At 40.1% G+C, this 15,340-nt stretch overlaps 1 protein-coding gene across 1 annotated transcript; it reads left to right on the top strand.

Moving 5' to 3' along the window:
* Positions 1–109: 109 nt before the first annotated feature.
* Positions 110–14,059, top strand: LOC124148262 (carboxypeptidase B-like). The gene is made up of 10 exons (XM_046519264.2): positions 110–239; positions 3,388–3,472; positions 4,338–4,559; positions 5,534–5,635; positions 6,486–6,587; positions 8,158–8,268; positions 8,769–8,853; positions 9,859–10,064; positions 12,225–12,309; positions 13,834–14,059. The coding sequence occupies exons 1-10, from the start codon at positions 169–171 to the stop codon at positions 14,016–14,018; spliced, it is 1,254 nt and encodes a 417-aa protein (XP_046375220.2). The 5' UTR covers positions 110–168; the 3' UTR covers positions 14,019–14,059.
* The last annotated feature ends 1,281 nt before the right edge of the window (positions 14,060–15,340 follow it).

Below are 15,340 nucleotides of genomic sequence, written 5' to 3'. Positions count from 1 at the left end.
GTCTTGCAAATCATCATTGGCAAATGGAAGGAACAATATGGTGTGTTTGTGATCCTATGTTTTGAACGAAATGCAAAGTCATAGATAGCGCTATCTATCTCCCCAGCTTGTGAAGAGACATCTGGTTGGCATTGTCAGGCTAACGACGTCCCCACACCGCCATTCACGATGTTCAGGTCAGGCGTCTTGCTGCTTCTTGCTGGCTGGACATGTGTCCACGCAGTGGTCAGATACGATGGGTGAGTCCTCCCTGCACACCAGTCCAATCATATTCGTTGCATTTATTTTCAGTAAACAAATGTTCAGTCTGTTTTTCATTGTTGCATTGGGCACTTTTTCTTTTGTCCATACTTCAAATACCATGTTTTTGTCTCTTTATCTGCGGCATGAAAGTATCACCTTAGCTGGTCACACGACGAGATATACATGCATTTGACATGGAAATACAAACAACTATTTCATTTTTAACATATTTTCTTACTGATCTTCGCGATCAATGACAGTAGTCCCGACATTAAGAACCGCCTCCGTGGTCCAGTGGTAGAGCGTTCGAAGAGGGGAAGGTCCAGGGTTCGATCACCGGCCGCGACTTACCAAAAGACGTTAAAAGATTGACATGTACTTGTTACCCTGTCTGGTGCTCGGCATAAGGGGTCGTTAAGGAAGTATTTATCATGAAGTAGAAGAGTTTATCGTACATTGTCCAGATAAGATCCCTTTCAGAAGATAAATAACTTATCGTCCTTGTTCCTGATCTAGTGTCTTTTTGTCCTGACCTGCTGATTGGTGAATACGCATTTTTTTCCCTTCATGACTGTTCTGCATCACAGCTCAGACTGCACAAAACATCATCTATTTATTTACTATATCATCATTTATTTACTATTTTAACCACGTTTTGTGGAGCAGTTTCTACAGGGCAGGGCCCCGTTCCACAAAGCGATCTTAGCGCTACGACCATCGTAAGCCGGTGTTAAAGTATGGGAGTTACGATCACCTTAGCGCTACGACCATCGTAAGCCGGTGTTAAAGTATGGGAGTTACGATCACCTTAGCGCTACGACCATCGTAAGCCGGTGTTAAAGTATGGGAGTTACGATCACCTTAGCGCTACGACCATCGTAAGCCGGTGTTAAAGTATGGGAGTTACGATCACCTTAGCGCTAAGATAGTTTTGTGGAACGGGGCCCAGGATTTCGAATTGTCGTACTCACTGACAACCAGTCTCACTCCCCGCGTCCAACACATTACCTCGATCTGCATTAGGGGAAATCTACATTGGTAATGGTTCAATACTATGAATGCAACAAACCCTTTTCCACCAACATAAGAAACGATTGTAGGATTCTGGCTACATCATGAGCATGTGTTTATAGATCCCTATCACATAGTGAGGACAGGATGATCGCGAAAAGTCACATGACAACCAAACCTGTTTCCCCGATGTAAATGATTGTGTTGCTTTTTTCATGCTTACTTTTCCAAGTATACAATAAGTTGGTCATACAGGAACTACATGTACAAGTGGCAGAACATAGCGATTCACAGACTGCAGTGGCAATATGTGGTATTTGTTATTATTTAATGCTGTCCGAAGAAGTATGTAGGCAACGGCATAAGCCGATTAGACTCGAGTGAACCATTCTTGGTTGGCATGATTCGAAACGTAACTTCGAAATCTTTTTCACTTGTGTCTGTTCTTTTAGGGAGAAAGATATTTCTTTTGGCAGATAATCGAGACTGATTGTTCTCCCGTGTTGACGTTATATGTTTCGTATCCATTAGATTGTGTATGAGATGTGTACGGTTGTTCAGAATGCGAAGTTTGTGTTTGGATCGGCGTGTTACCTTTCTGCGCAGACTAAGCGAACTAGCAACATACCACACTTTTCCAATTACCGGTGCTATTTCAGCAGCATGTGGTTTCTAATTAACAATCATTGCGCGAATTATATATGAGAACTTAGAGCACAGATGGGAAATTCAATCCGACTTCGTTCTACTCTGTTAATGAAAAACAGTTGTTACGTGATTGTTCAATCCAATTTCGTTTCACTGAACAGATAAATTTATTCATAGGTTCCTTTCTTGTTTTACATCAACCCTCATGCAAGATGGGTGCTACTGGAAGAGCAAGACGTGTCATGTTTCCGAATACCTTGATCCATCATTGTATCACAAAACGTTCTTTTTAATTGCTCCACAAATGGGGAATAGAAAACAATTTCAGAACAGTCGTTTTTCTTAATTTATTACCTTAACTTTTTCTTAATTTACTATATTTACCTTATGTATTTACCAAGGGGTTTGTTAACTAACTTCAGAAATGCAAGATGTCATGATTATCATGGCAAGGAAAGTAACCACTTGGCTTTGCCTGATTCAAAAATACTTTCTCGTGAGCTTCACACGATGGAGATCATGCGATCACTCAAAAGAAACAATTAAATTGTATTTTCATATTTATTTCAATATTATTTAAAAATAAGGAAACCAAGTTTTTGGAAAAGTGGCCTCATAATGCTCTGTGAATGAAGGTCCTCATACGCTGCTCCCAGTCTGCTCGCACTGTTTCTACGAGTAGGATCTGATCAAAAAGGAGCTGATTCAAGGTTTTAAATAGTAGAATTGCAGTGACAATGGTGATCCTTTCAGCGCACTCACCCATACTGACATCAAATGTTGGCGTCATGTACAGCTGACGCAGACACAATTTATTATTGCTTACTTGTGCACGGTATTTCATGTTAATATATTTGTATATTAGTTTATGTTAGGATGTGAATTACGTTCTGCCTGGGCGTGAGTAAGTTTGGTTTAACGCCGCTTTTCACAGCGTTTCAATTATATCACGGCGTGTCAGCTTGGTGTTGGAGGTAAGAAAGAAAGTGATACTGGTCACAGATGTTTACCGCTTTGGTGAAACCCATGAGCTCGGGCGTGGTGCTGACAAATCTAGGAACATAATCAGAAACCTAGACACATAGTCAGGGCGAATCTTGGATTGGAACCCACGACCATTGGTTCCTGGCACGCCTAAGGGTCTACAAGTCTACAAAGCGAAATGCGGTTCCATTGACGACTGGGCCACCGCGCCTCTTTGCTGGAAGTACTAGCAGATTAACATGGTAACTTTCTTCAAGATAACCATGATTTGTTATGACCTCAATATATGTGACCTGGTATGTGTGCTCCAAGAGAAAGGGGACCTTATGAGTGTTCTGATTCAATTGTAAATTGTATTTTTGTGTTCCGAAGATGCTGTAGTTTCAAAATATTATGAAAGGTCAAAATGTGATTTTTCACCCACAGGGTCCCTTATCTCATGGTTGGCCACATATTCTGTTTAAAAGCACTATAATCATAAGTGACAATATTTCCTTTTAGACACCGGGTGCTGAGAGTTGTTCCCAAAACATTGGCTGAATATAGAAGAGTTCAGAAGTTGGAGGCTTTTGGAGAAAAGGATCATGTATATACACAATAATTTAACTTTCAATACATTTAAGAATTACATCCCATTAAAGAAAGCACATTATACTATCAGGTGATTCTAACAAGTGAATCATTAATAGTTAAAATAGTTAAAATCAATCAGAGCTAAAGTATTCATCGATAATCCTATAAATCCTATAAATGTATGTAAGTTTATTTGCATTATATTTAAAACCCTTTGTGATGTTCGTCCCATCCGGGATTCAGACCCACACTCCCCGAGTGAGGCACCTACACGCCTAGAAGTAGGCTCGCCTAGAATCTTTACTTTACCAAGAGAGTGTTATCCCAAACACAGGTTATGACGTCGGAGGAGGTATTCAGCGTTGTGTTTTGCTGAAAAGGGATACACACACACACACACATATATATATATATATATATATATATATATATATATATATATATATATATATATATATATATATATATGAATACCTCCTCTGACGTCATAACCTGTGTAACTGTCGCATAACGTCATAATCAGTGCAACTTCATTCTCCCTGATGATTCGATAAAACATATCATTGGTATATATCAACAGGCAATAACTGATTTACCACATCAGTTAATCAGTTATGGCCTGGTGATACTCGTACATGGTACGTGTTAAAAGCGCTAGCCAATTAAATATGTGTTCAATTTTACTCCACTTATTTATTTTTTGCTATATTGCGCCTGAGAGTTAGAACATTACTATGATATATATATGAAAGCAACCAGTCGCACTCCCAAATATAAAATGAATTGTATTCTTATATGGTATATAAAAGAAAAGTGACGATGTTCGGAATATTGATGTCAACATCCCCAACACATGAACTTCTACTGCACACCCACAGGCAGACATCTGGCGGAGCAGCAATGGTGTAGGTAGTCCCTTTGACTTCCGGGTCACCCCAGAAGACTTTAACACCATGACCATGTGGTTGCACTTTTACGGTCTGCAATACGAAGTGATGGTGAAAGATGTCGAGGTCGCCGCGCAGAAACAACGACAATCAAACAACAAGTCTACCAGCGCAATTGATTTCGATTATGGAAAATACCATGACTTTGACGAGGTAATGGTTCCTTTCTATGGCCGAAGATAAAGACTCCTGTAACGAGTCAATGTGTGAATCCCCACCGTCATTGTGCTGGAATATTACCACTTACCATATTACTCACTCATTCATGCAAAGGTGTTGGCCTCAAAATATGTTTAGAAACCTCTTGACATTTTGTCCTTTTTCTGTGGACGTACATGTATATGCCTCTAACTATAGTGCGGTATTTCACGAACCATGATTGGTGATTGTTGGGGTTAGTATGTCATACATTCATTGAACACGAAATTAAGATGGAAGTTTTTTGTTTTGTTTTGTTTGCTGGTTGCTTAACGCCGCACACAGCAATATTCCAGCTATATGACGGCGGTCTGTAAAATAATCGAGTCTGAACCAGACAATCCACTGCTTGACATCATGAGCATCGATCCACGCAATTTGGGATCGATGACCTGTATCAACCAAGTCAGTAAGCCTGACCACCCGATCCCGTTAGTCGCCTTTTACGACAAGCATAGACGCCTTTTACGGTAAGTATGGGTTGCTGAAGACCTATTCTACCCCGGAATCTTCACGGGTCTGAGATGGAAGTGAACAGTTTTATGTAAAGAATTGATTTCAATATATACATAAGCACAAAACATGTTAAAGTCAATTGTTATGAATAAATTCGCCAACCAAAATAACTTCACAGACTGCTTATTTTATCATGCAAACGCAACAAATGTAGACAACAGTACGAAATCAGTGACATCCTTCAGCGCAATAATGCAACCTCACCTCCCACCCATTCTTTTTAGCCAATCAGGAAACAACAGACCGGTAGTTGGTGTGGACTATTTTATTTCGGTTTATGGAAACATTAAGGCAAAAAATTGCTTGGTTACCTACTCAAGTGCTACGAAATCACTTGCAATTTGTTTACTTAGTAATGTATTTTATTGATATGAGTCAACCATTATTACAGTTTTATGTCCCTCCGCCACCAGGTCAACCAGTGGATTACCGACATAGCAGCTGAATATCCCGACTTGGTCAGTGTGATTACGGCGTCCCAAACATACGAGGGCAGAAACGTCCGCGGTCTAAAGGTAATTGTTCATCATGATAGTAGACTTCTGGTAGACATGATATGATATCATTTATCTTCTTCAATTCAGTTGTTTCATTTCCATACTTAGGAGCCCGTGGGCCTACAGTACAATGTATATTTTACACCCAATCTGTGCAATGGACAGTGACGTGTATGAGTTTTAAAATCTTATTCACAGAAGTCAAACGGACAAAGTGTTATTATGTAAAAATAAAGTTTCTAAAGATCACAAATTTGTTTGTTTGTTTGTTTGTTATTTATTACAGTTTATTCACTTAATAATAGCGTTTACTTTATTAAAAACAAATCATGTATAACAATACTTATTTCAATTGCGTGCTTTGGGCAGAACAATTTCCTGCACATTGCGTAAAATGAGCAAGCTGGTTTCCCATATTGTCAAATATATGGAGAATTCTTTTTCTTTCACAATTTCCTGCCCATTGCATAAAATGAACAGATAATTGTTTGCACATTGCGTACATTGGGCAAACGGCCTGACCTATGCACAATGGACAGTTGCACAGATTGCGTGTAGCATACATGCACTGTTGAGGTATAGACTAGTGTTACATACATGTCTATACAGTTGTGTATTATACAAGTACATGGACACGTTTGTTGTTACAGTAGTTTTGTCGTCATTTGTGAATTAAAACTTTTAAACAAAGAATGGAATGTACATACATTTGAATGATAGAATCAGAAATATCCATTGCAAGTTAAAATGTCGTGTCACATATTAGTTGGGTAATATGACATTTTATGTGATCCATTATGTAATTGTTACGAAAATGTGCGATAATATTCAGAAAGGCACATAGGGACATTATGCTTGATGTCTTCAGATATCGGTGAGCAATGCAACCAAGCCAAGTCTGTGGTATCAGGGAGGTATACACGCCCGGGAGTGGATCTCTCCTGCCACTGTTATCTACATCACAGCACAGGTAGGTAGAGCACACGGAGGATCTAATCGTCGCAAGATATTCTTACAGTTTTTCACCTACATGTTTGTCACGGCGCATTAGCTTAATGTGAGTGGGGGTGAGGTGAAATGGGGTCTAACGTCGCGTCATAGATTATTGCACTCATACAATCGTGCGTGCGTGCGTGCGTGCGTGCGTGTGTGCGTGCGTGCGTGCTTGTGTGTGTGTGTCAGGCAAAACTTCACACTTCACTCTGCTCATTGCTGTGATTTTGTTCCTCGTGTTCCTTGAGACGTTATGTGTACGTCACCATTGATATGATGCATGTGATATCGCATTTATGATATTCGTATGAAATATGTCACCATCGAATAAACATTTCTTGTTTGTTTCATTTTAGCCACATTTAAACACTTGTAAGGTTTCTTTTGTCCGTCAGTTTATAACTGTAAATGAGTGAGTGAGTGAGTATGGTTTTACGCCGCCTTTTACAATTTGCCACCAATATGGGCTTCACACATTGTACTCATGCGGGGAATCGGACTCCGGCCATCGGCGTGACCACCAGGCTACCCTACCACCCCTAATAACTGTAAAACAGTGCACCATTGAAAATAATGGTAAACCTTAACACGTGTATAAAAAATACATTACTGTATGAGATGTACTCACGGCTGCCGATACACATTTATCAGTGCCGTTGATAAAATATTTGAATAAACACTTTGTTCAACAGTAACGAATACGATATTGGAGAACAAGACAGGAAGAGTGTCAATTCTATTCCGTATAGTTTCTCGAACGTAACTAATCTACAATGGTTCTAGTATCAACATTTACATCATATTTTGCCCAAAAAACTTCTTAATAAAATTGGATGCTACACTACAAGATGTAGCTACTGTTCTAATGAAGCATACATTTAGGGAATGCAATAAAGTGAGCTCCATCAGGTGAGACATGGAAACTTCGATATCGCAGAAAATGCAAAGCCTGGTAACAAGATCCAAAGAAAATGTTCCTCTTGACTGTTTATCGAAACATAACAATACTTTAAACTTTATTATTATTGTGTCAAAACGAATCATTTTCACCTCACACGGGAAGCGTATAAGATAAGCCATAATAGAGCCATTTTGGAGCCAGTATTGTAATGCGGAGGCTGCTATCCATTAACACTCCAGTTTACACGGAAGGAGCTCACTAAATTGTATAAGTATTTATAATTTTATAATAACAAAGTATTCTTAAGCCATTAATTGTAATAGAGAATAGAGATCAAGCTTTATTTCTTTGAGGGGCGGTCGGGTAGGCTTGTGGTTAAAGCGTTCGCTCGTCACGCCTAAGACCCGGGTTCGATTCCCGACATGGATACAATGTGTGAAGCCAATTTCTGGTGTCCCCCGTCGTGATATTGCTGGAATATTGCTACAAGAGGCGTTAAACCATACTCACTCACTCAATTATTTCTTTGAATATATTGATGCAATATTAATGCAATACCATGTAATTATTCAGAAAAAAATGAACAAATTATAAAACAGAATACGATATATATTGGTATATATATGGTGCAGCATTGATTCACCAGCTACTGCAGCAGTACCCGACACGGCCAGAGGTGAAAGAGATTCTGGAAGGATTTGACATCTACGTTGTCCCCGTCCTCAACGCCGATGGATATGCCTACACTTGGACAGGCGTGAGATTTCTTTAATAAGCATTGTATTGACAATATCCTTCAAATAATAACCCTTACTTGTTGCAACATGTTAACCTTATTCCACATTTGTGATTAAACGACCAAACTTTCATATCCATGTGACAGAATATGTTCTTAAAGGCATACCTTCGTTATCAATATCTCATAACACGGGAATGCATTGAGTACTGTTAAACACTGGATTTAGACGTTCAAATTATATAAGGCTATAGGTTGAGACATAGAGGTGAAATACTTAAATGACGACGAGGCGTCAATATATGAATTGGTCCAAATTAAAGTTCGATGAGAACGGAGGCATGAAAAAATGTTTACTTTCAAACTTCGAAGCACCTTATGACAAAGATAGTTCTTTTTTTTCATATTTATGAACGAAACGGAAATTCATGTGGCAAATTGTTTACTTTCCAGTATATTTGCAAGAAAAAGAAACTTATGGACGTGTGTCTCACATATAAACATGTTACGATAATTTGCAGGATCGTCTCTGGAGGAAGACGCGAACACAGCATGGTCTTTGTAAAGGAGTCGACCCAAACAGGAACTATGGGTTTCAGTGGGGAGGTAGGTACTACTCATAATGCATAAATGTGACATCGCCATCACATATAAGCACCATATCACAGAGTTATCATCTGGTAACATGCTGGTACTACTTGATCACATGATTACTACTTTGTATATTTGCGCAGCTCAGAAACCCAGCCAGTAGTTTTAATGCGGCACTGTCATGTCTTTTTTATATTTTGAACCTGTGGTTATAACATTTTGTAAGTGAGTGAGTGAGTTGGGTTTAACGCCGCTTTTAACATTATTCAAGTTATATCGCGGCGTGTCAGCTTAATGTGGGAGGAAAGCTTGAAGTGATTGAGGTCTCAGATGTTTACCACTTCGGTGAAACCCACGAGCACGGGTATGGTGCTGACAAATCTAGAAACATAATCGGGGCGAACCGGGATTCGAACCCACAATCATAGGTCTCTGGCGTGCCCAGGGGACGCAACTGTGCACAGCGAATCGCGGCCCCTTAGACGACTGGGCCACCCGTGGCCCCTATAACACTTTGTTACTGCATTTAACTGTGTTTATTTGTGACGACCATTTGGGACAGGTTACCCTCACGTTTTCGCGAACACCTGGTATAATCACTAAATGATAATGATACATAAACACATTTGCATATCATAGTTGAAGTGGTGGAATGGACTCGTTTGACTATGAAAATAGTTTTGAACCTTTTCACATCAGCTGCATGAGATACGTGCAATTATAAAAACAACGTCAATGCATTTTTGGCATTAATATGGACATTTCTTCTACAAGTGGATGTGTGGATCGTCGATGATCATCAATATCTTCTTTTTAAAGACGCCTTAACAACGTCTCACGTCATCTCTCACTTCAGATCGTCGCCCCAATCCTAATTTCGTCCTAAATATGATCTTTGATCCTTAAGCATGAAATACGAGTCACTCTAGCACTTTCTCCCACATTAAGCTGACACTCTGTAATATAACCTGAATACTATTCAAAGGGGAGTGAAAACCAAATCACTCACTCTCATTACAGAGTCTAGTGGATCAAGCGGAGATCCTTGCTCCGAGACGTACCGTGGCCCAAGTGCGTTCTCTGAACCCGTCATTAAGGGCGTCACCGACTTCATCAAGGACAGCGGAGTGACCTTCAAGGGATTCATCGACTTCCACAGTTATTCTGAAGTTTGGATGACAGCATGGGGATACACAACTGATACCCCCAATGACTTCGACGCCCAGGTATACGTAGATACACGTCGTTACTCTGTTTAAGTTCACTGACTCACACGGGAAGCGTACTAAGATAAGCCATAATGTCCCAATCCATTTTTAAGCCAGTATTGTCATGCAGAGGCTACTAGTAAACCTGATTTTTCCAATACTTTATGGACCAGTATTGTACAGGAAAGGTAACTTGTAAATTTGATTTTCCCCATCCTTTATGGTCCTGTATTGTGCAGTGTAGGCTACTAGTAAACTTGATTTTCCCCATCCTTTATGGTCCTGTATTGTGCAGTGTAGGCTACTAGTAAACTTGATTTTCCCCATCCTTTATGGTCCTGTATTGTGCAGTGTAGGCTACTAGTAAACTTGATTTTCCCGATCCTTTATGGTCCTGTATTGTGCAGTGTAGGCTACTGGTAAACTTGATTTTCCCGATCCTTTGTGGTCCTGTATTGTGCAGTGTAGGCTACTAGTAAACTTGATTTTCCCCATTCTTTATGGTCATGTATTGTGTAGTGTAGGCTATTAGTAAACGTGATTTTCCCCATCCTTTATGGTCATGTATTGTGTAGTGTAGGCTACTAGTAAACGTGATTTCCCCCATCCTTTATGATCCTGTATTGTGTAGTGTAGGCTACTAGGTAAACTTGATTTTCCCCATCCTTTATGGTCATGTATTGTGTAGTGTAGGCTACTAGTAAACTTGATTTTCCCCATTCTTTATGGTCCTGTATTGTGCAGTGTAGGCTACTAGTAAACTTGATTTTCCCCATCCTTTATGGTCATGTATTGTGCAGTGTAGGCTATTAGTAAACGTGATTTTCCCCATCCTTTATGGTCATGTATTGTGTAGTGTAGGCTACTAGTAAACGTGATTTTCCCGATCCTTTATGGTCCTGTATTGTGCAGTGTAGGCTACTGGTAAACTTGATTTTCCCTATCCTTTATGGTCCTGTATTGTGTAGTGTAGGCTACTAGTAAACTTGAATTTCCCCATCCTTTATGGTCCTGTATTGTGCAGTGTAGGCTATTAGTAAACTTGATTTTCCCCATCCTTTATGGTCATGTATTGTGTAGTGTAGGCTACTAGTAAACGTGATTTTCCCGATCCTTTATGGTCCTGCATTGTGCAGTGTAGGCTACTGGTAAACTTGATTTTCCCTATCCTTTATGGTCCTGTATTGTGTAGTGTAGGCTACTAGGTAAACTTGATTTTCCCTATCCTTTATGGTCCTGTATTGTGTAGTGTAGGCTACTAGTAAACGTGATTTTCCCGATCCTTTATGGTCATGTATTGTGTAGTGTAGGCTACTAGTAAACGTGATTTTTCCATCCTTTATGGTCCTGTATTGTGTAGTGTAGGCTACTAGGGAAACTTTATTTTCCCGATCCTTTATGGTCATGTATTGTGTAGTGTAGGCTACTAGTAAACGTGATTTTTCCATCCTTTATGGTCCTGTATTGTGTAGTGTAGGCTACTAGGGAAACTTTATTTTCCCGATCCTTTATGGTCATGTATTGTGCAGTGTAGGCTACTAGTAAACTTGATTTTCCCGATCCTTTATGGTCCTGTATTGTGTAGTGTAGGCTACTGGTAAACTTGATTTTCCCGATCCTTTATGATCCTGTATTGTGTAGTGTAGGCTACTAGTAAACGTGATTTTCCCCATTCTTTATGGTCCTGTATTAAGTCGTGAAGGCTACTAGTAAACGTGATTTTCCCGATCATTTATTGACCAGTATTGTGCAGGGAAGGCTAATTGTAAACTTTGTTTCCCTATCATTTCCGGATCCAGTATTGTATTGGGAAGGATACCAGTAATCCTGATTTTCCCGATCCATTATGGATCCAGTATCGTGTAGGAAAGGGTATCAGTAATATTGATATTCTTGAAAACTATTGGATCTAGTATTGCGCTACTGTGTTCCCTCTGTTTATTGGAGTCTCCGAAAAACGAATTAAAACCTTTAAAACTATAAACGAAATCACGAATATCTTGCAGTACCTACATAACCATCTTTTCGGAACGGCATTGCATAACATAATTCATATCTAATTTGCTAACATCGTGGACAAACATCCAAGGGCAATATATAAGCAAGATGGACATAGATACAATACATACAGAATATCAACTTAGGAAAATGCATGTTCTGTGTCCTGGCAATTTTCAGGACGCGTCTTCCGCTGCTGCCACGGCTGCCATCAAGGCTGTGCATGGAACCACCTATGAACATGGAGCCATTGCCAGCGTTTTGTGTAAGTAGAAATGACATGCTATTTGTGTGTATTGTTTAACGCCGAACTGAGACACATCCACCCAGTACAGTCGGGTACGATGACATGCAATCAACCAAGTCACCGTGGCTGACCACACGATCCAGTAGGTCGTCTTGCACAAGCCAAGGTTGCTTTGGACCTGTTCAGTCCCGGTCTCTTCACTGGGGAACGTATTATCAAGCCTTCTGCTCTTGTGTTATTCTTATAAGTGTATCATGAAAACGTCCTGCTGAAGCGCCGTGCAATATGTTTAGAAAAGGTAAAATTTCAAAATTCTCCAAATGTATCATTGAAATAGTGTGGGAGACTTAACTTTCACTTGACGAAAAGGCTCTATTTCCACGCCTGGAATGAATAGTTTTGTTTGTTTGTTTGTTGTTTAACGCTGCACTCAGCAATATTCCGGCTATATGACCGCGGTCTGTAAATAATCGAGTCTGTACGAGACATTCCAGTGATTGACATCAGGATCATCGATCTACGCAATCGGAATACGATGACATGCATCAACCAAGTCAGCGAGCCTGACCACCCGATCCCGTTAGTCGCCTCTTACGACAAGCATAGCCGCCTTGTATTGCAAGCATGGGTTGCGAAGACCTATTCTACTCCGGATCTTCAGGTCCTGGAATGAATGCCATTTCCTAAATCTCAAAGCGTTGAGTGACTTCTTCAAAAGATTATGCAAAATCGATTTAGTCTGTGGATCAAGTTGAACAACAACAGGCTGCGTTGGATTGTTTGGAACTAAGTTAAGGTTATTTTGGATTCCTTTGGATTCGAATGTGGAATATTCTGTACATTGTTTGTAATAATACATGTGACCAACCATAGGATAAGGGACCTTATGGGTGAACCATCACATTTTGACTTCTAATTATATAATAAAATTACAGTATCTTAGGACCATAAAAAAATCATTAATTTCAATTCATATTTATTACAGATATACATCAAACATTTAGACTTATTTTCTGCAAAGCAACATTTTCAGACTTATAGCTGTTTATGTAATGATTGCAGTTTTAAAGAAAAGAGACGTATGCTGAAATGTTTTGAAAGAGTGTTTTTATTACATTACGAAAAAACGAGAGCAAAATAAGATATTTTTGTACAGTCCGCACAAATGGCCACTTTTTACAGAAGTAAGTTGACGTCAAACGTCCCTATTTATGACGTCACAGCACAATTGTATCCTTGCGCCCATAAGACCCCCTTTCTCTTTGTGGCTCACATATGGTATTATGGAATAAAGTCATTCCACCCTTGAATATGTTACAACATTTCCAAATAAAAGTCGTTTTATCCATAACAAGCATCTGCCCGACAATGTAGCTGTACAACAGTCGCTCTTTATAAACATGTAGATAGTCAAAGACCAAACTGTATTTGTAAACTGCTTTGTAATGCACACGGTATACAAACAAACATCTGTAATGGACACAGACTGATAAACATATTTTAGTGTTGTAACATCCTATTTACTAATATAACGGGTTCCAGATATCGCCAACGGCAACGCCGTGGACTGGGCGTATGGCAGCATGGGCATCAAGTACGCTGCCACCCCCGAGCTGAGGGACAAGGGCCAGTTTGGTTTCCTCCTGCCAGCTGACCAGATCATCCCGTGTGGGGAGGAGACGCTGGAAGGGTTCCTCGCCTATGCTAAATATGTGCTTGACAACTGATGTGAAAAACAAATGACCCAATAGTAAAACTACGAAATGTGTAGCATTAATTATTTGCGAAATCCAACGCATAAAATTAGAATCCTCCACTGGTATAAAGTAGCACATTATATCTTCAGTAGCCACATGACCATCGCTGTTCACTGTTGGTATAAGGGCAATGAATATTTGAGATTAATTGTTGCCTCACCAATTGCAATTGCTCTTGTCCTTCAAAGATCTGATCACACGGTATATTACTTTATCTACATAAATACCCCAGGCAGCAACATATCAGGACCCCATTAAGTTGATATTACAGTTATGTGTTATTGAATGTTTAACCGAAAATAAGTATACACTTTGAATTCAAGCAAAACCAGGCAGAAACAGGTTAACAATACGGTTCATCAGCAAATGACCTCCTCCGTGGTCTAATGGTAGAGTGTCCGCCCGGAGAGCGGAAGGTCCGGGGTTGATCCCCGGCCGCGTTATGTCAAAAGACGTTGAAAGGATAGTACTTGTTGTTACCCTGTCTGGTGCGCTCAGCATAAAGGGCAAAAACAAGGACTGGTCGGCTCGGAGTCAGAAAACTGTGTCTGAGTTGGTTTTTCATGTTAAACTGCGGCTGAAATCTCAGTGGGCTAGCATTATACTTTCGGCATCAGTCCGGACTAGTCCAAGAAGCCACACACACGCCATACACTTGTGCATGAACTTCGCTATATAAGTGCAATAATCTTGGACGCGACGTTAAACCCCTTTAACCTCACCTCATTAACAATGGGTGTCAGGGGGACCCAGTCGTCTGAGTTTGCTGTGCAGAGTTGCGTCCCTTGGGCACGCCAGAAACAAAAATCGAATCCCGGTTCACCCCGAAGATGCTTCTAGGTTTCTCAACAGCATACCCGTACCCTCGTGGCTTTAACCAAAGATGAGACCTGCATCACTTTGGGCGTTCCTCCCACATCAAGCTGACTCGCCGTGATATAACTGGAATGCTGTTCAAACTGGCGCCTGGTTGCGTTATTTAGTGTCATGTGACAGGCACGTGCATGAAACTATTTCAAATATGGATTCCTACTAGCATTGGCCCAGATCACCTTTAGCAATGAGAAGACCTGTTTCACCGTTGCCAGAACAGTTAAGTATGCGAGTTCTCAAATACTGCTTTACATTGCAAATTTAACCTAGGAGCTGCGAGACAACGACGATGGGAACTTTAAATGGATATAGTGATACAATAATGGTAGAAGTGTTTGAGTTGAAATGAAAGATTAAAACAAAGCCGTGTGTTCAATTTGACATGGTAGATTTAGAACTGGTATATGCAAAAGAATCCA

The sequence above is a fragment of the Haliotis rufescens genome, unplaced genomic scaffold (genome assembly GCF_023055435.1).
Source record: "Haliotis rufescens isolate VD_foot unplaced genomic scaffold, xgHalRufe1.0.p SCAF_19, whole genome shotgun sequence".
Taxonomy (NCBI): Eukaryota; Metazoa; Mollusca; class Gastropoda; order Lepetellida; family Haliotidae; genus Haliotis; species Haliotis rufescens.
Note: the sequence above shows the minus strand (reverse complement) of the source record. Positions and strands in the feature narration are given on the sequence as shown.

Coding starts and splice junctions, on each gene's coding strand:
- LOC124148262 (XM_046519264.2), top strand. CDS start 169: ATGTTCAGGTCAGGCGTCTTGCTGCTTCTTGCTGGCTGGACATGTGTC. Junction 5,636..6,485: donor GAAACGTCCGCGGTCTAAAG/GTAATTGTTCAT, acceptor TGATGTCTTCAG/ATATCGGTGAGCAATGCAAC. Junction 8,854..9,858: donor CTATGGGTTTCAGTGGGGAG/GTAGGTACTACT, acceptor CTCTCATTACAG/AGTCTAGTGGATCAAGCGGA.